The 21,506-nt window shown below is 53.5% G+C and overlaps 2 protein-coding genes across 5 annotated transcripts; one reads left to right on the top strand and one right to left on the bottom strand.

The window, feature by feature from the left end:
* Positions 1-648: 648 nt before the first annotated feature.
* On the bottom strand, positions 649-3,647 carry LOC138749253 (uncharacterized). The gene is made up of 2 exons (XM_069910396.1): positions 3,289-3,647; positions 649-1,216 (listed from the first exon to the last, which is right to left on the bottom strand). Exons 1-2 carry the CDS (start codon positions 3,637-3,639, stop codon positions 1,211-1,213), a joined length of 357 nt encoding a protein of 118 aa, XP_069766497.1. The 5' UTR covers positions 3,640-3,647; the 3' UTR covers positions 649-1,210.
* Positions 3,470-20,961, top strand: inpp5ka (inositol polyphosphate-5-phosphatase Ka). 4 transcript variants are annotated; one of them, XM_069910379.1, is made up of 15 exons: positions 3,470-3,569; positions 6,039-6,261; positions 7,265-7,339; positions 8,534-8,641; positions 9,458-9,574; positions 10,029-10,137; positions 11,578-11,694; positions 12,678-12,853; positions 13,138-13,249; positions 14,206-14,315; positions 15,312-15,504; positions 16,794-16,931; positions 18,001-18,084; positions 18,647-18,751; positions 19,278-20,961. In XM_069910379.1, exons 3-15 carry the CDS (start codon positions 7,269-7,271, stop codon positions 19,368-19,370), a joined length of 1,533 nt encoding a protein of 510 aa, XP_069766480.1. In that variant the 5' UTR covers positions 3,470-3,569; positions 6,039-6,261; positions 7,265-7,268; the 3' UTR covers positions 19,371-20,961. The 4 variants fall into 4 exon arrangements, with proteins under 4 accessions (XP_069766480.1, XP_069766482.1, XP_069766481.1 ...); XM_069910381.1 differs by lacking the exon at positions 16,794-16,931; XM_069910380.1 differs by lacking the exon at positions 9,458-9,574 and having other exon boundaries at positions 3,471-3,569.
* The last annotated feature ends 545 nt before the right edge of the window (positions 20,962-21,506 follow it).

Genomic DNA, 21,506 nt, shown 5'->3' with positions numbered 1-21,506 from the left:
GAGGAGAAGGCTGGGCAGTGGGGCTGTGGGCAAATGGATCAGCTCATGATTAAAGGGTGGAGCAGACTTGATGGGCTGAATGGCCTATTTCTGCTCCTGTGTCTTATGGTCTGATACAAATACAGCAGGTAGAATACACTGAAGTGAAATGAGATGATCCACTTTGGTTGGAAGGACTTGGGAGTCCTGATGCCAAAATCATTGACCTGTTGGTGCTACAAATATGAAACCAAATGGGTTATGTGGGGGGGTAATGGGTTTTGCTGCACGTGCAGTTTACAGAACACAGGTGAGACCAGACTTTGGGCACTGATTTTTTTTTTAATGAGAAGCGTTATTAGGAAGGTTCATGAAGTGTTTTGTGGGAGGGAGGAAATGTTCTGTGGAAGGTTGTGTTGAAGAAGACGTGCTCTAATTGAAGTGCCTGCTGTCGAGGGTGATGTTTTTCCCTGATGAGGCAATGCAGAATGTGGGGACATGGTCTTCAGAAGCCATTTAGGATGTAAGGAGGCAGCAGCCTCCTTTGAAGAAGACCGCAGAGCCCACCTCACTGACAAAAGGCAAAGGAGGAAAAACCCAACACCCAACCCCAACCAACCAATTTTCCCTTGCAACCGCTGCAATCGTGTCTGCCTGTCCCGCATCGGACTGGTCAGCCACAAACGAGCCTGCAGCTGACGTGGACTTTTTACCCCCTCCATAAATCTTCGTCCGCGAAGCCAAGCCAAAGAAAAAGAAAAAAATTATTACTTGGCATCCGTTGGCAAAACCATGTCTCCAACCTGGAGGTCTTGGGTCACACGAGTCCCTAATCATCAGAGCCAAGATGCAGAAGGTGGGACACTTCAACAGAATGGTCGCCACCTGCTCTATAGTGAACTGAAGAGCGGAAAGTGATTGCAAGCGCTATAAAGACGCAGTGAAGGAAAGACTACCCTGCGGTGGCATCCAGCCCAGAGGACTAGAATCTGCAGCTACTGACAGATCTGTGCTCTGAAGCCTGCACCAGTTTTGAAGACGGACGCTGCCAAAAACTGATGGAAAACTCTGAACGGTGTCACAAAGCAGCAGCCACGGTTCTTACAATGGGCTTCCAGTGCCCCCATTGTGCCAGACTCTGCGCTTCCAGACTGCAACTGCAGAATCTCCTTCATGCCCACGGATAAACTGAACAACGTGTCTTCTTCGAATCGAAGGACTCCTAATATAATCACGGCTGTGAATGTTTGGAAAGTTTGACATTTAGACATACAATGCGGTAACCGGCCCTTTCGGCCCACAAGCCCGTGCTGCCCAATCACACCCAATCGACCTACAACCCCTGAGATATTTTGAACGGTGGGAGTAAAGCAGGGATCCTAGGGAACATATGAACTACATAACAGCGCCTGATTCCCCGTCATGGCGCTGGGCTAACGGCGATGTGATTTATTACCTAACCCACTCACCCACCTGAACACCAGAGGAGATGGGCGTCCTACATACAATTTGCACGTGTTAAAATCGACCCCTTATTTTGGCCCCGGCCACCCAGCCAGTGGGGCTCCTGATGCCCATACCACAGCCCTCTCCTCGGCCGCCTGCTCATCCCAGCTCATGATGCCCTGATCGCAAACCCTCGCCCACCCATCCAAGCTCCTGGCACCTCAAACGACGCAGGCAATTACCGCAGTCAAAAGTAGTATGCACGTAATAGTTGACCCCCCCCCCCCCCAAATATTGGTCCACAAAATTTGACTATTGCATGCGTGTATATGGTACACGTTGGCTGTCGTGAATTTTGTTTTAAATTGTAGAGGGATTGAGTGCTGCAGGAGGAGAGTGACTCAGGCTGAGATCGGGCCAGCCCCAGTCCAGGTGAATCGAAGGACATGGGGCCAACCTCAGCACGTTAAGTACTGCTGAGGTTGGAGCCAGGATTTCTGATGGAATCTCTCACGAGGAAGCCCTTCCGGCAGCAGGGGGAGGCAGCCTGGAATATCACCTCGGAGCTGCAAATGGAGTTTGGAACCTGCTCCTCCAGGTGAGCGTCCTGAATGCTCGTGTCGGGAAAGAATGTCCAGGGTTCGGTCTGCATTCGCATGGAGCAGTTCAGTCCTGAGTAGGGATGGAGCTGGCAGATAAATGAGCTGCAATAATTGTGTCTGGAAGTAATCGCACCTTGAACATAATGATGCCGTCACTGGGAGAGTCATCCAACAGAAACGAGTGCAAATACACAGCGAGGCAGCCAGTTGGAGAAAGAAAAACCGGTAACCTTTAATGTTGACAACCCTTCAACGTTTTTGGAGCGCCTTTAACCCTTTGGACTCTGGCCACTTTTAACCTTTCATAATATGTACTCCGGACTGGGTCCATGGGTAAACTACAGTATGAACGTCGTTACGAACCAGCAGGTGATTGGGTATTAAACCAGTCACGGAAAACCGGGACACAGGGTGAGGAGACACAGGAATCTGTGAGGCTGAGGACGTGGCTAATGGTGCTGCAGCGATTATATCGAGTGGATTGAGGCTGCATTTGGAGCAGCAGAGATCATGGGCGTGGTGGGACGAGGGAGGCCAGGGTGGCAAAGCTTGAGGAACCCGTCTGGGACAGCTGGCAAGACTCTATACTGCAGTTTCAGCAGAATCCTAGAACATTTGCAGTGATGAAACAGGTCTTTCTAATCTGTGCCGAACCATTTCACTGCTGAGTCTCACTGACCTGCACCCAGTCCATAACCCTCTGTACTCCTCCCATCCAAGTACCTGTCCAAATTCTTCTTCAATGCTAAAATTGAGCCCACTCACCCCTTCAGCTGGCAGTTCGTTCCACATTCCCACCACTCTCTGTGTGAATAAATTCCCACTAATGATTCCCCTAAACCTCTCCCCTTTCACCCTTAACCCAGGTCCTCTGGTTGTATCTCACCCACCCTCAGTGGAAAAAGCCTACCTGTTTATCCCCCTCCTCAGTGGAGACCTGTGTCACCAAGGGGGATGTGAGGGGAAGGAGCAGAGTTGATGGGCTTTTTGTGCTCTGCACTGATTTCCTGAGGGGTCCAATAGAGAGCACCTGTGGGGTAATGTTCCTCTTTGTCCACACAGCCCCTTTGCCCTATGCTGGCCAACCTCTCTCTCATTTACCCTCTAACATTTCCCAGCAATGTGCCTATTGAGGGCAACAACTGTCCCACCTCCACCACCCCCCCTCACCCCCCCCCCCCACCACCTCCCCCCCCCCCCACCCCCCCTCACCTCCCCCCCCCCCACCCCCCTCACCCCCACCCCCCCATGTAAATCTTGCCTTGTCGTTTGAAACTCCCCTAGCCTCGGTCGTGGAGAAGGTCCCGGGTATCCACATCTGGGAGGAGCCGGCCATCGGCTTGTTGTTCCCGGCAGCCGTTGCGCTCATTGGTGGAGACCGCGGGTCAGCTGATGGCCTTCGACCAATCGTTGAGGGCGCTGAGGATTCCGGTGGGGGGTGGGGGCGGCGGCGATCGGGCGGCGGCGCGAGCGGCGTCAACGGACCGGGACCGGGGCCGGGGCTGAGGAGACCGGGGATCGGGGCCCAGGCGGCGGCGGGGGGTGAGTGAGTGGGTGGCCCGGCTCCGTGGGGCGGGTGTGCTGGGGGCATCAGATTCCCCCCCCCGGTCATCACCTACATTCCCCCCCCCTCACTCTGCCATCATCAGCCCCTCCTCTGTTGGAACCCTGGTCATGAGAAGGATGGGGATGGGGGGGATATGGGGATGGGGGGTATATGGGGGAGGGGTTGGGGGATATGGGGGAGGGGTTGGGGATATGGGGGAGGGGTTGGGGGATATGGGGGAGGGGTTGGGGGGATTTGGGGGAGGGGTTAGGGAGATGGGGGAGGGGTTAGGGGGATGGGGAGGGGTTGGGGGGATGGGGGAGGGGTTGGGGGATGGGGAGGGGTTGGGGGGATGGGGAGGGGAGGGGTTGGGGGGATATGGGGATGGGGGGAGGGGGGTGGGGATGGGGGGAGGGGGGTGGGGATGGGGGGAGGGGGGTGGGGATGGGGGGAGGGGGGTGGGGATGGGGGGAGGGGGGTGGGGATGGGAGGGGGGTGGGGATGGGGGGAGGGGGGTGGGGATGGGAGGGGATCTCTGAAACCTTCCAAACGTGGGGCAGCTGGTTGCAGCAGTGGGAGAATCTGTGGGTGAGGGGAGGGGGGTGTGGGTGGGGGGGTGGAGAGGGGAGGGGGGTGTGGGTGGGGGGGGTGGAGAGGGGAGGGGGGTGTGCGTGGAGGGGGTGGGGGTGGGAGGGGCATAACCTCGGAGTAAAGAGATTTGGAGAAATATCTTCAGCCAGAGGGAGGCGAATCTGTTGGCCTGGGGGTGGAGGGTTGGGGGGTGAGTAGAAGTGGGGTTGGGGGGCACAGCCTCGGAGTAAAGAGATGTCCCTTTGGATTTGGAGAAATGTCTTCAGCCAGAGGGAGGCGAATCTGTGGACCCTGGTGCCAAGATGTAAAGCAGAGGTTGATCAGTAAATGATGGGGAGAAGGCAGAAGAGCGGGTTTAGGAGGGGAAATACATCTGTCTGTTCTGAACTCAGTGACTGAACCTTTCTGGATGGAGAATTCCAGCGGTTCAGTGCCCTCTGAATGAAGACTTTTCACCTCTTCTCAGACCCATTGATCATTAAACAGAACAGCACTGCAACAGGCCCGCTGGCCTTTGAGCCAGTGCCAGAGAGGATGCCCAGATCTAACTGGAATACTGTTCCTTGCACCTGACAGATACTCATCCATCCCCTTCACGTCAAGTGTCTTCAACATCATTATTGTTTCTGTTCCCACTGTAAAAAAAAAAGTATTTGTCCTGCATATCCCTTTTAAACTTTCCCTTGCTCACCTTAACCACCAGCTAATAGTGATGTCTCTAAAACCAGAAGCCATTGGAGCAGAAATAGGCCATTCAGCCCATCGAGACTCTTTCCCCCCCCACCATTCAATCATGAGCTGATCCATTTTCCCACTGCCTGGCCTTCTCATAACCTCTGATGATCTGGCTAATCAAGAATCTCTCAATCTCAGCCTTAAATACACAAAGAGACCTGGCTTCCACAGCTGCCTGTGGCAACAAATTCCACAGATCCACCACCTTCTGGCTGAAGAAATTCCTCTGCATCTCGGTTCTAAGTGGACACCCTTCAATCGTGAAGTTGTGCCTTCTTGTCCTAGACTCTCCCACCATGGGAAACGACTTTTCCCCATTGACTCTGTCCATCCCTTTCAACATTCAAAATGTTTCAGTGAGATCTCCCCCCCACCTCATTCTCCTAAATTCCGAGTTCAGGCCAAGAGCCGTCAAATGCTCTTTGTGTAATAACCCTTTCATTCCCAGAATCATCCTTGTGAACCTCCTCTGAACCTTCACCAATGTTCGTAGGGCATCCTATCATTGCCCTGGAGACAGTGACCCTCCCACCCTAGCTGCTAGTCAACTGGTGCTGGGTCGCTGGCATTGCCTCAGGACTGATTTTTCTGACCAACCTATTTGGCCAAGGCTCAGGCGAAATCACAAAAGGACACAGAGTAAATCTATGACACTCTTTGGAGGAAGGTGCCAATGCTCATTTTGGCTGAAATGTATCTTGGAGTGAAACAGCATGAGAAAACATACTGTTTGGTCACGATCTGAGATCTTACTGTGCTCATATAGTAGCCATGTAGCCACCTGTACCTATGGAGTGTTTGGTTACTGTGGACTGCTTGAAGTGTTCTGGGATGGTGACAGGTGCTAGAGAAATTAAAATATTTCAGGGACAGTTTGTTCCCACCCGTTAAAGACCGATTTCAAATTTAGACATACATACAGCACGGTAACACCCTTCTGGCCCAGGAGACTGCCACCCAATTAACCTACAACCCCCGGTACATTTTTGAACAGTAGTAGGAAACCAGAGCACCTGGAGGAAACCCATGCAGACAAGAGGAGAACGTACAAACTCTTCAACAGCCAGCAAGGGGATTCAAACCCTGGTTGCTGGCGCCACAACAGCATTGCACTAACCATGCCATGACTTTCTGAGCAGGTCACTCCCACGACCGGGGGCTAGGAGAATCTGGGTCAATGCTGAGGAGGGATCGGCTGCAGGACTTGCAGGAAGTGAGGAAATAAATCCAGAGAGAAAATGAGATCATCGAGCCAGTTCCCACAGAGTATCGGCGTCAGTAGCACTGAGACCTGATGGAAGTTGGACAGTCAGTCTTCTCCTCAGGGTAACAGCGTCATACACAAGAGGACGTGCATTTAAGGTGAGAGGAATTCAAAGAGATGTGTAGGGTAAGGGGGTTTTTTTCACAAGGAGAGGGGTGGGTGCCTGTAACAGGCTGCCAGAGATAGTGGTGGAAGGAGGGTTTAAACGGCTTCCCGGTAGACAGAAAAATAAACAATGAATGGAGGGCAACGTAAGAATAAAACTACTTCTTGGTGTATCTGGCAATAAATCATTGATATGAATGGTGTTCAAGTTGCAGAGTTTTAGTTTAATTTGGGCCTCGTTCAGCACAGACCAGGTAGGCTGAAGGGGTCTGTTCCTGTGCTGATTTGTTCCATGTAATGGTCCTGTGTACTCCCTGGAGTTAACAGGTCACTGAGGCGCTGGGTCTGGGATTTCAGGGTAACAGTGGAATGGGTGAACGAGAGGTGAGGAAGCTGAATATCCCATTGTCCCACTGAACAATCAGGAGGGATGAAGTCGGGTAGGTTCTGGGGCAGGTTAAACCTCAATTTCTGAACTTTCCGAGAAGTTGATGAATTTGTCTATGTGTGGAGAGATGGAGCTTAAACAGATGCTGGCATATCGTACAGGCTGGAAGGGCCTCAGAATTTTCTCTGATTTTTCGGCGGCATTAATTTTGCAAAGATCACTTCAATCTAGATGCAAGGGCAGCAGTGTGTTTGAGTGTGTGTTGCAGGTGTATGTACACTATTCAGGAGGTTCCACATCGCGGGAAGGGTGGTGAAGGCACCCTGCACTGCAGGATGGATGGTGAGGGAGCCCCGCACCACAGGATGGGCAGTGAGGGAGCCCCGCGCCGCAGGATGGGCAGTGAGGGAGCCCCGCGCCGCAGGATGGGCGGTGAGGAAGCCGCGTGCCATAGGATGGGCGGTGAGGGAGCCATGCACTGCGGGATGGGTGATGAGAATGTGCTCTGCTATCAAAGTTAGTCAGCTAATGTTTTAAGAAATATTACTCTTTCCGCTTGGCCTCTACCTCTTTCACCATGGCTGTGTTCACTCTTCTCACTGCCCTAGGAGGATGATGGATCACTATCACCACACAGAAGGGTTGAAGACCGTGCGTGGGACTCGTAAGGCCATCAAGTTTGGGTAAGAGACCCTGGAGATCGTGCCCCGAGCTCAGTTCACTTATTTAGCGCCTTCAACAGCCACTGAGTCTTATTCCGGCACTTTTGGAGTTCGCCACCTTCAGAAAGAGGGGGTGTCTGTGTGAGGCCACACTGGAGCTGGGGTGGGGGGGGGCAGTATAAATTGAATTGACTTTGAACTGTTCCCAGTGAGGCTCATCACCTCATGTCATAAAACTGCATCTGCCACATCCCTGCCAAGGCACCATTCTGGCCACAGTCTCCAGCTCCAATCCAACCCTGTTCACTCTTTAAAATAATGCTGTGTGACTCATTGGCAGACTTTGAGATTACGGATCAGAAGTACTAATGCTAATGCTGCACTCTCCATCCAGACCCAGTAAATCCCACACACTTCCCCTCTCATGCGACCCAATCTCTAGTTCCACGTGCTCCTGTATATGAAAAAATCTATTATGCATTTATCAAATGCCTTTGAAAGCACTCGTGATCTCGATACTTTAATCAGAAACACCGCTAATCACACTACTGGCTTTGTGAGGAAATAGGATTGAATGCATAATCCCCGTGGAAAAGGGAAGGAGAAGTGGAGGGAAGGATAAACAGTGGGAGGGAGATGAAGGGAGGGGAGGCAGACGGAGAAGTGAAAGGGAGATGGGCAGAGGTGTCGGGGGAGGCGGGTGGAGAGGAGTGGGGGAGGTGGAGGGATGGGAAAACAGATGGAGAGATGGAGGGAGGGAGAGGTGGGAGGAGGGCGGAGAGGTGGAAGGTGGAGGGAAGGAGAGGTAGGTGAAGGGGTGGAGGGAGGGGAAAGTGAGCAGATGTGAAGGAAAGTGGAGGGAGGGCAAAGATGGAGGGACAGGACCAGTGGCAGGAAGGAGAGACTGCAGCAGGGCGTGAGGACAGGGTTCAGGATGTGGGCTGCAGCTCCACCTCGAATAAGGTGCTTGGATATAATCCCAGCCTCTATCCCCGGCTAAACAGTGGCTGCAGATGGATCTCACCAACCGACTTCTTGCATTTCACATCCTGGGATCAAGGATGAGGCACTCTGTTGGGAGACCATGGCTCCTAGATGTCCCAGGTTGGAGCTCCACTGGGAGTCCATGGCTCCCAGATGTTCCAAGGTCACCAGGGGCTCTCACCATCTCTCCCTCTCGTTGATCCTCCATCTTGCCCCTCTATCTCCCCATAGGCTCCATATTGTTACGTGGAATGTGGGAACGGCCGCCCCTCCCGATGACATTACATGCTTACTCCAGTCAGAGTCTGCGACCCAGGAGACGGATATGTACGTCATTGGGTGAGTCATTTTGGGGAGGATGGAGAAGTGGGGTCACTAAAGGAGGGAGGGAGTGAGGGAGCTTGAGGGAGAGAGATATGGAGGTAGTTTTGGGGGTTGAAGGGGAAGGCTTAGGGGATTTCCCCCTCCCCCACCAAAAGGGAGAATTGGGGGGACTGGGGATGCTGGTGGGGGGGGATTGCTGAGGGACTGGGTAATGGGGGTGTGATAGGGGAGTGATTGGGCTGACATGGGGGGGGATATGTGAAGGGGGTGGTGGGTGAAAGGGGAGGAGACGGACGTGCGGGGGAGACTGGGGGGGTGGGAGACATGGGGAGACTGGGCTGAGGGGGTAACAAGGTGTGGCAGGGGGTAGTGGCGAATCTCGTATAGATTCAGGCAACAATACACTTTCCTACAATACTTATGTATAACATACAGAGTCCGTTTTCCCCTCCCCTCCCCCATGCCCCAATACAACTGAGAATAAAGTTATAGAAATTCTACAAATACACAAAACACAAATCCATTGAGTCAACGACCCTTGCGAAAAACTGATCAACCCCCGGTACTTAAATAAAAAGGGGTCAAGGACAAAATCCCAAGAGCCCGTCGTCTGCGCTACGTCCCACTTCTTTGATCCTGATTGTTTCCCTGCTGGGACAGATTGTTTCAGTGCCCTTGTTCTGAAGGGGGTCAGTCATATCTGCGTACCAATATGTTACAGGTAGGGCTGCCGCATTCTAACGAATGTGTCATGTTTCCTCTTTAAATCGGATGTGGTTTTCTCCAGGGGATAAAACTCTGCATTTCCATATTCCACCGTGTAATATTTAGGTGGGAGCTGGACTTCTATGTGACCGCTGTACATTTCCTGGCAACCGACAAGGTGACCTTCACAAACCAAACTTGGTATCTGGACAGCCTAAAACAGTCCATAATGTCTCCCAGAAGGTACAATTCTGGATTCTGTGGAAAATCCGCCTTTGTAATTTTTTTCAACATGTCCCCCAGGTTCTCACCTTTGTATACAGCCAGACTGAATGGATAAAGGTTCCAATCTCCACACCAAACCTAAAGCACATTTCTGAAATTTCTGGTTTAGATTTATGTAGTTTTTGTGGGGTGAGGTACAGTTGATGCAGGAATTGTATTGCACCAACCTGTACCTGGCTTTAATTAATAACAGCTACCTCTCACCCATCTTCATTTCTCTCATCTCCCCACCCCCCACTTTAGCCAATCACCATCCATTGCATCTCTCCCCACAGCAGCTCCCCACTCCCACCCCTGACCCCAGTCCCCCAGTGCCCTACTCCTCCACCCCAGTCTAGCAGTGCACTGCCTCTCCCACCCCGCCCCAATCCAGTCTGCACCAACCCACCTCACTCATACTGGATGTTATCAGTTTGCAGGAGCTAAACTCCAAGGTGTCCTCGTTCCTGGTTGACATGGTGTTCGATGATCCCTGGACCCTCTGCTTCACCAAAATCCTAGCCCCCCTTGGCTACGTCAAGGTGAGTCCCAGCCCAACCTCCATGCCAGTGTAAGAGCAGTGAGTGGGGTCAGTATTAGGCAGTACAAGGGAGGAGAATCTGGTAGAGTTCAGGTTCAAGATGATCCAATCTCTGGAGTTCTCTGTACACTCTTGGAGATGAGTTGAGCACTCTTACAGAACCCCCACTGTAATGCTTGCCCCTTCTCTACAATGGGTGTTGTGTTGGGGGGATTGGGCTGCCCCTTCTCTGTATTGGCTGGACTGGGCTGTCCTAACCCTCAAGCCAGAGGGTGCTGTGCTGGTCACACAGTGGACTCCTGCATCCCTGCCAGGATTGGCCTGAAATGAACAGGGAGGTTGAAAGGGATGTAATCACTGCCCCTTATTCTCCCACACATCCTGTACCCTCATGTATGGCAGACCAGTGAGAGATTCTCCAGCTAAAGGACCCACACAGGCAGTGGGCTGTTTGGTGACTTGCAGCGAGGAACCCACGCAGGCAGTCAAGGGGCTGTGGACTGCTGAACACTGGCTCAAGATTGGCTGAAGGGGTACCAGGTATCAGAACCAGGATGTGAGAGGCTGCTGAAGGGTTCCTAATCACATCAGTGGTTCAAATCTGGAGCTTGGGTTGCTGATGGTTTGGACTGGTCTCTGTGTGGCTATGGAAGCACTGGAGGCAAATCCACAGACACTCGGTAACTCTGGGGGAGGGGGGGGGTGCTCTCTTTTGATTCTCTTTTTCTGACTGTAAGAGGCACTTCAGGCAATATCTGCCGATAGCGAATCTGTCCGCCTTACAGCGGGCAAAAGCAAATTTGTGTAATATGACACTTTTTATTACATGACAATAAATTGAATCTTAAAATGGGGCTGAAGAGCTGGCAGTAGATTCAATGGGCTGAGTGGCCTATCCTGCAGGGAGTCATGTGCTCTCGGCATGGATACCTGCTCAGTATTTTTTGCCTGGGAAAAATGGACCCATATTGTTAAGCCCTCCAAAGAGCAGGAGAGACTTGCATTTCCATAGTACTTGTCACCTCCAATGAACCCTGAACTGTAGAGATGCAGGGAGCACTCGGATAGCTTGGGCACAGGGCAGAGTGAGACGAATGGTCTGCAGAGTAGTGGGATCCAGCTGGTGGGTGCTGGGAGCTGCTCTGTCCAGTGGTACAGCCCTGAAATAGGCCTTTCAGCCCTCATCTTTCCTCCTCACCACTCTGACCCTGCTCCCCCCTCATCACCATGGGCTTAGGGCAGGAATAACTGTTCATCGACCAGAGATGATTCATTGTCCCATCAGCAAACTTGCCCTCTCTGGAACACTGAGCTAGGGTAGGGTGGGAGGAGAGAGTGGGGTGCAGACAAACCCCTGGGAGGGGCAGACTGAGGCCATGGAGGTGGTGTATTGAGCTAGGGAGGGGATGCTCTCTTACCTCTGACCTCTCTTGCCGCACAGATATCCTCCATCCGTTTGCAGGGGCTCTTGCTGCTCGTCTACATCAAATTCATGCACCTGCCATTCATCCGGGACCTGCGGAGCAGCTACACCCGCACTGGCCTCTTCGGATACTGGGTACGGCCTTCCCCAGGCTCCCTCCACTTGCCCGGTAATCCTTGCAGTCCCAGGGCCCCTTACAGAGCAGTCTCAACCCATAGGTCTCCCCTGAACGTGTCCGTGTTGGGGTTTGGGATCGGTCTCACTGGGTAATACTGTGGCAGGAGGAGGCTATTCATTCCCTCTAGTCCCCCTCCCCGTACCCCCAGTCTCCTGTCCAGCTCCGGGGCCCTGCTATTCAATGGACATTTTCCTTCAGTTCCCCACTCCTGGACATATCAATATCAACACACTTGGGGAGAAAATTCTAAATATTTCCCACCCCTCTCCCCACCCAAGAAGCTATTTCTTGCCCTGTTCCTGAATGCTGAGCCTGTGGGACTGGGAGTTGATGGGAGACCATCATTCCTCCATCCACCCCCCTCCCGTTTCAAACAGGTGGCCTCTCATTTCTCTGCAGAGCACAGCCGTCACCCCTCCTCACTCAAGCAGTCCACTCTCTTTATTCACCCCTCAGAGGGCAACTCGACACCCAGCAGCCTTTGTCCTACTCCAGAGAGAGACTTTATCCTTAACTCCATTGCTGTCTGTATGGAGTTTTCACGTTCTTCTTATGACTGCGTGGGGAGGTGGGATGTGTAGGTTGGATGTTTTGATCGGCATGGGCTTGTTAGGCTGAAGGGCCTGTTTCTGTGCTGTGACTGACCCCCGCACAATCTCTCAGCACCTCCCACCACCCACCCTTCCTCACTGCCCTCCCACCATCCCACCCTTCCTCACAGCTCACTCTCCCTTTCCCTCCCCCCCACGGATCCCTTCCCCCCCCCTCACCCATGGATCCCTTCCTTCCCCCCCCTCCCCACCAACAGCCATCACTCCCTCCACCCCCCCACCCAGATTGCCCTTTCTCCTGGCCTCATCGTCCATCCGCCCCTCCCCTGTTGCTGGAGCTCAGCTGTGGGTGAGGACCATTTAACCTTTGCCCTCTTGCTCCCGGACAGGGTAACAAGGGTGGTGTGGCATCCCGCCTGTCTGTTTACGGGCACCTGCTCTGCTTCCTGAACTGCCACCTGCCTGCCCACCTACACAACAGCAGCCAGCGCCTTGGCAGCTTCCAGCGCATCCTAGATGCACTGCAGTTCTCCAGTGACACCGCCACATCCATGCTCGACCACGAGTGAGTCTGCACTTCCTGTGTGTTGGAACTCGCGCAGCCGTGTGCCGTGAACCAAATGCATGCCGCTGTGTGCAATGTGTCCAAATTCACACTTCCGTGTACCGCATGTTCAACTGCGCACCAGCATGTTTCACATGTCCAGACGCATGCGGCCGTGTGCCGCAGAACGAACACATGCTTCTATGTGTCACCTGTCCAACTGTGTGCTGTGCGCCCTGACCACGCGCTGCCGCAAGACCCCACTGATCCAGGATCTCCTCCACCACGATTCTTGTCTCTCGCAGCCTGCTCTTCTGGTTTGGAGATCTCAACTTTCGCATCGCAGATCACGGACTACACTTCATCCGCGAGTCGATCATCAAGAACCGCTTCCATCTTCTGTGGGACAAGGACCAGGTCAGGCCAATCCTCCAGGTTCGCAGCAGGGCTAGCAGCTCATAGGGCCTAACCACTAGCAGACATTACTGCCACGCCCATGGACAGGAGAGCCTCCAGGGAGGCAGGGTTCAAACCCACTGACCAGGATACTAGTTCCCATAATCACTTTCACCCTTTTACTATTGATGGACATCACTGCAACCCCTCCAGTCCCATGAAGCCCTCTTTTATCTGCCGCTCCCATGGACAGGAGAGCCTCCAGGGAGGCAGGGTTCAAACCCACTGACCAGGATACTAGTTCCCACTAACACCACCCTTTTACTACTGATGTACATCACTGCAACCCCTCCAGTCCCGTGAAGCCCTCTCTCAACCCCTCTGATCCCCTACCCTCCCTGTCTGTCTCTGTAACCCCCTCCCCTCCAGTCCTATCTCTGCAACCCCCTCTGACCCCCTGCATCCTTCCCTGTCTCTGTAACTCCACCCAGTCCTTACACTCATCCATGTCTCCGTGATCCCCTCTGGTCCCCAACACTTCTTCCTGTCTCCATGACTCCGCAGTCCCCTATATTCCTCCCTGTCTCCATGACCCCCCTCCCCGGTCCTTGCACACCTCCCAATCTCCGTCACCCCCTCCAGTTCCGTCATTGCTCCAGTATTTTCGCATTCCTTGTTTCCTACTCCTTGGAACCACTCCATTGCTCCCTGCTGTGAATTCCAGGGATGAAATCCCATCCTCTGAAATTCTCTCTCCAAATCTTTCCGCCTCTCTCCGCTAATTTTCCATGATCAGTGCTGTGGAAACACAGATCCTGGTGCCTCTCCCAGTTCACCTGCCTCGCCTCTCTGCATCAGCCTGAGATGGTACTGTTCAGGGGCAATAGGAATGGGCGAGGTCAGGGGAGAGAAAAGGATCAGAGGTTGTGAAACGTGTCACCAAGTCCCCCTCACTCCTGCTCTCCCTCTCCCCACAGCTGAATAAGGCTAGAACGGTGGAACCAGTGCTGAGGGGGTTCCTCGAGGGACCACTGCTCTTCAAACCCACCTACAAGTTCAACCTGGACTCCACAGACTACGACACCAGGTGAACCCTAACTCTCTGCACTCTCTTAGCAGAGAATATAAGAAGAATATGTACCTCCTCGAGGTCATCGCATGGGGTCAGAGCGAGTCTGTCCCAACTCATGAGTAACATCGGGACAGACACACAGCCCTTGAGACCATCCTGCAACCATACTAACAATGGTGAATCTGTGCCCCACTGAGAATTTCACCCAGAACAATTCCATTGGGAATGTTGAAAGTTCCACTTGCCCTTTCTGAGCTCTGGGGTGTTGGGGAATGGGGGGGGATGGTAGGTTCCAGTGCCCCACCCCTCGGTGAATCTCTGGAATTCTCTGCCCACACCCTCCGGTCAAAGAGGCCACATCATTGCAGAATAGGTCACCGAGGGGCCACGTGGCCGCATCCTGCTGCTTGGCCTCTGAGCTGTGGGGGTTTCAGACCCCTTCCTGAGGTTACTGTGGTGAATGTCTGCCAAGCTGCCTGTCTCCCCTCTGGCGAGCCTTGCTGTACTAACATTGGCTGTGCATTATCTCTACTGTTAAGGACACTCCCCTTGGATATAACTGTATATGCATCTATTGTCTTTCATTATTGTTCTATGAATTTCTCCTAATAAAAGCCATGGTTATTGTTTGACTACATCATCTTTGTCTACTTCATCAACTGGCACTTCAGTTACCCAGAGCATGGCTGCAGACCTGAGGTCCCCAGTTGGATTGCCCCACCTGTTCACCCTCAACATCCTGTTGACAGGTGAGAGGGGTTTCATCCTCCTGCTGTGGTGTCCTTGGATCTTCCCTGCAAATGTTGGGGGCTCAGGCCCAGATTAAAGGGTCTCCTGTCCTGCTGGGGAGTAGGAGTGTTATTGCCCTTTGGAGGATGTATTACCCTCCCCTCTGTCAGCCCAGTGCCAGTCTCTCTTCACTGTCCCTCGGCCCTTCTGTTAGCCCAGTTCCACTTCTCCCTACCTTCCCCTCTCTCAACCCAGTGCCAGCCTCTCGCTTCCTCCCCACAGTGAGAAGAGACGGAAGCCAGCCTGGACCGACCGCATCCTCTGGAGAATGAAGGAGCGTTGCCAAGATGGTGAGAGTGAGAGCCAGGGGTCCGATGCCAAGAAGCCCATCACAGTCACTTTAAATATCTACGACAGCCAAATGGAGTACGGAGTCAGTGACCATAAGCCCGTGGTGGGAACCTTTTGCCTGGAGGTAAGGAAACGGGGGAGCAGATTCCTTGATGGAAACGAGCAATCCTGATGCTGGTGGTGGGTAGGGTCACATGACTGCCCATCCCATCTAATCACATGACCATCCCGTCCATAGGCCAGTGACTCCCGTGTGAATGGCAGGGAGGTTCAAGGGGAAAATGCCATGGAAGAGGATTGATCTGCACTTAGAAAAATGGGAGAGTCAACACAGATCTGTTCGTGGGAGATACTCTCAGATAAATTTGCTTAAGCTTTTTAATTTAAATGTATTTAGATTAAATGTCTAAATACAGGAAATTTTGGCCCACGAGCCCATGCCACCCCTGGTACGTTTTGAATAGCGGGAGGAAACTGGAGCCCCTGGAGAACACCCATGCAGACATTGGGAGAACATACAAACGTACATCCTTACACTCACCCCTGACCCTCCGGATACCCTTACAGCACTGATTCGAACCCTGTACCTGATTGCTGACTCGTAACAGCACAGTGCAAACTGCCCACAGTTTTGAACAAGTAACAAGGTATACTGAGATGGAAGTGGTCTGTGTGGACTTCAATAAGGGCTCCTGTCTAGCATACACAGTTAGGCCGAAGGATCTGTTCTCATGCTGCACAGTTCAATGGTCAATGGACTCTGACAAGGTCCCATCCAGGATTCTGGTCCAAAAGTTTAGAGTCCTCGGGATCCAGAGTTGGAATGATGATGGTGGATATTGAGGAACTGAGAGCTTTGGCATTGTGAAAGGTAACATTTATTTTAAAATCAAAAAATAACATTGGTGTGAAGTCCCCTGGATGGGGCTCAGGTCGATAAATTGGTGAAGGAAGCTCATGGGGCTGAGAATACAAGAGCAAGGGAGTGACGGTCAACTATGATGAGATATCGGTTGGTCTGCAGCAGGAGCACTCACAAGAGAGGCTAGAGGGATGATTGGGGTAGAAAAATCTAAAGGGCTGCAGGAAGGGAAGGTGGTGAGAATTTTTTCCGTGCAATAGATGTCCAGAAGCAGAGGGTGAAGGTCAGAAGGGAGAGGAGAAGAGGGGGTCTGTAGACATGTTGCCATGGTCTCCTGGCCAGCTCTGGGCAAGGTATGGCAGGCTCTGTGGGCTGAGCTTAGATACAATGGTCAGCCTATACACGTGGGCCAAAGGGCCTGTGTGACTGTGACACAGGCCAGCCAGGATCTACCCATCCAATCACAGGGCAGGAGGGGAGGGGTTGACAGGTGGACGATGGGAAAGCTCTGGGAAGTACTGTCCTGCCCTTGACCCTTTGTCTGTCCCCAGCTGGAGAAGAGGGTCATTCAGCCTCTGGTGGAGCTGCAGCCCCAGGGAAAGTGGGTGCCGGGGCTTGATGGAGTCATCTCCTACTGCGTAGCAGACGACTACCCCAGCAGCTTATGGGACTGGATTGGGCTCTACAAGGTAACCCTGGGGATGCTGAGGTGGGGTGGGCTCCTGCCTCTACCATCCCTCTCTGGGTACATACAACACCCCATCCTCCATCGCAGTTCCTCAACTGGAGCCCTATCCTTTTTAAAAAATTTTTGTTTTTTCACACTGTGAACCATATCAACTAAAATATATACAAATATTTCTCATTAAATATACACAGTGGCATTTTCTCACTTTTTTTTCTCCCCCTACCCTCCCTCCCCCCCTTCCCACCCCCTTCCAAAACCAATAAATATTCAACATAAGAGCCCTAACCCCTTTGAGAACTATCAGCTACTCCCCCCCCCCTCTGCTGCCCCACTCGCCCCTCCACCTCTCTCCATTCTGCCACCACCCCCCTCTCCCCACCATAACTTCCCTATGCTCCCTACACCACACTGTCTGTTTTGGAATGAAAGGGTTTCTGGGTCAGAGTGTGGGATGGCATCTGGGTTGGAGATGGGGGGGCGTCTGGGTCAGAGCAGAGGGGGAGGGGATGTTGGCTAGGTGGGAGCGGGGGTTTTTGGGTTGGAGCTCGGCTGGGGGGGTGTGGCCTGGGTCGGAGTGGGATGTGTGTCTAGGTCCGGGTGGGGGGGGGGGGGCGTCTAAGTTGGAGCAAGGGTGGTCCTGGTCGAAAAAGGGTGTGGACTGGGTCATAGCAGAGATCTGGGTCAGAGCTGGGGTGTGGAAGTCTTAGTTGAAGCCAGGGGAGAAGTTTCTGGGTTAGGGGATGGGGGTCAGGGTTGGGGGTCTAGGTCAGAGCTGGGCTTGTGTGTCAAGTCCAGGTTGGGGAGTGTCTGGGACAAAGGTGGGGGGTGAGGGAACTGGGTCAGAGCAGGGATTTCTGGGTTGGAGATGAGCCAGGAAGGTGGTTCTTGGTCAGAGCTGGGGGGGGGTGCTCTGGGTGATATTTAGGTACAATTGGAGGTTCTGGGTCAGAGGGGGGATGGAAAACTGGGTCAGAAGTGGGGGTGTCTTGGTCAGGGTGGAGGGGTCTGGGTCAGAGTGGGTGAGGGTGTCTTGGTCATATGGAGCTCACTGACCACATTTCCTGTCCCAGTTCGGGTTTCGGACCCCCCAGGACTATGTGACGTATCTGTGGGTGAAGGACGATCAGCTGGCAGTCCACGAGGATGTATATGAGGTGAGTGCCCTGCCCTCACTCAGCTCCCCTCTCCTCCATCTCCAGACCCCAGGAGGCCCCACGCTCCACTGTTCCAGAGAGTTCCACAATGCCCGGTTCCTCCTTATCGGCTCCGTTCGCCCAGCTGACCGACCCTCTACTTCAGTCCCAACTCCCCACCTGGACTGCCCCCTGCCCCAACCACTCCACGAGCAGCCTGTTCCTTTCACCCACCACCCTCCTCCCAATATAGCTCCCCCTCACCTTGCCAATGTCCCCTCATCCTCCTGCGCTCCAAGGAATAAAGCCCCAGCCTGCTCAACCTCTTCCTGGTCAGACCCCCAGCATCTCCTCAGGCACTGTGTTTTAGATCCCAATCACCCCCACCCTAGGGGAAACCCTTCAAGGCTCAGGCTTGGAAAGATAGATGGTGAGTGTGGCTTAAGCCAGAGAGACGGGTCTGATGAACAAGGTGTTGGGCGTTTGTGTAGGCATTATTCCATGCTCCTTCTGAAACACATTTTTGCATATTGCTGGGACCACTCACATTCCCACTTGCTGTCACCCTGCCTCTGGTCACCAGGTCTACCTGAGCGGCGAGGATATCCCACAGGCTGGAGGCGAGTTTGTTCTCTGTTACTATAGCAGCAACATTGACTCTATCGTTGGAGTGAGCAGTCTATTCCAGGTACACAAACCCCCCCCACTTTGTCCTACTGTGTGTGGGAGAGGTGGTGAGGGAGCTTGGATCCGTGGGAGGGGTGGTGAGGGAGCTCGGCTCTGTGGGAGGGGCGGTGAGCGAGCTCGGCTCTGTGGGCGGGGCAGTGAGTGAGCTCGGCTCTGTGGGCGGGGCAGTGAGTGAGCTCGGCTCCGTGGGAGGGGCAGTGAGGGGGGTCGGCACCGTGGGGGGCTGGTGAGGGAGACCCAGCCGTGGGAGGACCAGTGGTTCTATTGTTGAGACTGTAACTTGGGCTGCATCTGCTCATGGTGGAATGGGAAGATCCCAAATCTGGGTCGAGGAAGGGGTGAGAAGGTGGAGGGTGGGGGGTTGCCCACTTTGCCCCCCAGCCAACCGCTGCAAACACATCTAGTTGTGATCAGGTGCCTCTGTGGGATTGTGCTGTGCGTAGTTTGCATTCTTCCACAACCCGCCCAGTACATGGAGATGCAGACCTTCCTCCTGAGCTCACGGACCCTTCTATTGCATTTTTCAGATCGTGCCGGAATGTGCCGAAAACCCCTTGGAGATGGACACGAGGACCGAGATGCGTTGTGCACCAGCTTGTGGGGATTCAGACACGTGCTGAGCACTGGTAATGTGTTCAGTATTTGCGCGTACCCACCGTTGATACTGGCTCCACTCTGCTGGGATCTCTTTAGCAAGGGTCTACCTAACATTTCCCTTTGGATTACACCCCCATCCCCTGCCAGGTTGGGATTGACCAGGGATTAAGCCCCATCCTGAGGCCGGTCAATCCAGATGTGGGGAGTGGTGCTGTCTACCATCTGAGAACACATGGCATCATTATCTAGCATGTTCCTCCATCCTGCCCCAGGAGTGTAGTGTTCCCCACACCTCCCTCCCCACCTTCCTACTCATCACCCCACCCTACCCATCGCCCAACCTTCCTCACCCACTGCACCTACCTCCTCACCCCACCTGCACACCCATTGCCCATCCCACCCACCACCCCATCTGCTAACCCATTTCCTCACCCACCCTCCTCACTTACCCCTCACTCACCCACACCTCCCTACCCTGCTCACACACCTATTGTCCCAACCTCCGCACCCATCACCCCAACCTCCTCATGCACCCAGCCATAGCCACAACCTCCCATACCACCTGCCACCCACCGCCCAACTCTCCCCACCACCCCACCCTGCACACCTACCCACCTCATACCCATCAACCATCCCACCTTCAGCACACAACCATCCATTTACTCACCCTCCACACCCACTGTCTGCCACTGCAGGGCTCCCCCCGCCTCCCTTTCACTCCCACCCCCAATGGAAGCACTGCCCCCTCTCCCCATTGTGTCCTGAGCCAGGTGCCCTGTGCCCAGGTAGCTCCAACCCCTGACCCTCTGGATACCCTGATGTTGGCCTCTGGTAAGAGTGGTGACCAGGTGGAGTGAGGGGAGAGACGCCCCATCTATCTGTTCTGTCTGGCTGACATCACTCTATGATCCCCTCTCCCAGTAAAATTCCACCAATGCTGCCTGTCCCAATGTGAGATGACGGCTTGCATTTGTATAAAACCCAGGGATGGCAGTGTCAGCTCTTGGACAGACAGACTTCCAGCACCGTTACCTCCTCACTGCAGTGCTCGCTCATCCTGAGTTTCCCCGAATCCTGAGAGTATCAATCAAGTTCTGCTCTCTCATTCCCACAGTGGCACAGTGTCTGTGGGACGTGCAGTGGTGGAGGAATAGCAGTTCCAGCTAGATTCTTCAATTTGCCCTCTCGTGGGGACAAAAGCAGGCCATTCAGTCCCTCTCTGACCTGTTCCATCATCCTTTGGGAGACAGCAGAGAGAAGCTCAATGTGCTTTTCAACACCATTTCCAATTACAGCTCAAGGCTAGGCTGATTCCAGCATAATCCTGGCTCCCCCCGGGTTTTTACAGTATTCCCAGCAGCAAGGTTGATGCCAGCAATGTCAATGTTTTGAGAACATGGAGTGACCATGCATCTGGGCTAATCCCCGATCTGGCATGGCCCTGGAATAATCCCAGTCTTGGAGTGATCCCACTCACAGCTGGAGTTACCAGCGCCCACTGTATGTGACAGTCGGGTATAGCCTTTTTACGTTTTCCTCCAGTGATGTTTGCTTGATGATTTAGAGATATTTTTACATGAGCAGATATTAACATTAAGTAAAAGATGAAAACCATTCAGGATACTGTTTCTTCAAATTACCATCCTTGCTGTCAGTCTGCATCCTGGCTCTCCCCACCCCTCCCCCGGTCCAAGAGTCAGGCTGCATCTCCCCTCCCCTGGTCAGAGGGTCTGTCTGAATCTACCCCCCACCCCATCCTCTGGTCCAAGGGTCAGCCTGCATCTCCCCTCCCCCAGTCAGAGGGTCTGTCTAAATCTACCCCTCCCCGGTCCAAGAGTTGGCCTGCATTTCCCCCACCCCGGTCAGAGGGTCTATCTGAACCACCCCCCCCCCCCCTTCCTTGGTTAAAGGGTCCGTTTGAATCCTCCCCAATCAACGGTCTGAGGGTTGGCCTGCATCCCCTCTCCCCCATTAGAGGGTCTGTTTGAATCTTCCCATCTCTGATCCCCTGGTCCAAGGATCAGCCTGCATCCCCTCCCTCAGTCTGAACGTCATCCTGGTACTGGGACTCGAGGAGAAAACTTTAATTGGGTGAGTGATGGATAAAGCTCTCCGTACATTCACACTCTCAATCCAAAATAAAAGCCTAATCCCAGTGG

This window comes from Narcine bancroftii, chromosome 14 (assembly GCF_036971445.1).
Source record: "Narcine bancroftii isolate sNarBan1 chromosome 14, sNarBan1.hap1, whole genome shotgun sequence".
NCBI classification, from domain to species: domain Eukaryota; kingdom Metazoa; phylum Chordata; class Chondrichthyes; order Torpediniformes; family Narcinidae; genus Narcine; species Narcine bancroftii.
Note: the sequence above shows the minus strand (reverse complement) of the source record. Positions and strands in the feature narration are given on the sequence as shown.

What these genes read in the sequence shown, in the direction of transcription:
- LOC138749253 (XM_069910396.1), bottom strand. Translation starts at nt 3,639, where the DNA reads ATGACCGGGGGGGGGAATCTGATGCCCCCAGCACACCCGCCCCACGGA.
- inpp5ka (XM_069910379.1), top strand. Translation starts at nt 7,269, where the DNA reads ATGATGGATCACTATCACCACACAGAAGGGTTGAAGACCGTGCGTGGG. An exon ending in ACGGATATGTACGTCATTGG is followed by an intron (nt 8,642 to 9,457) that starts GTGAGTCATTTT and finishes TGTAATATTTAG; the next exon opens with GTGGGAGCTGGACTTCTATG. An exon ending in ACTGGATTGGGCTCTACAAG is followed by an intron (nt 16,932 to 18,000) that starts GTAACCCTGGGG and finishes TTCCTGTCCCAG; the next exon opens with TTCGGGTTTCGGACCCCCCA.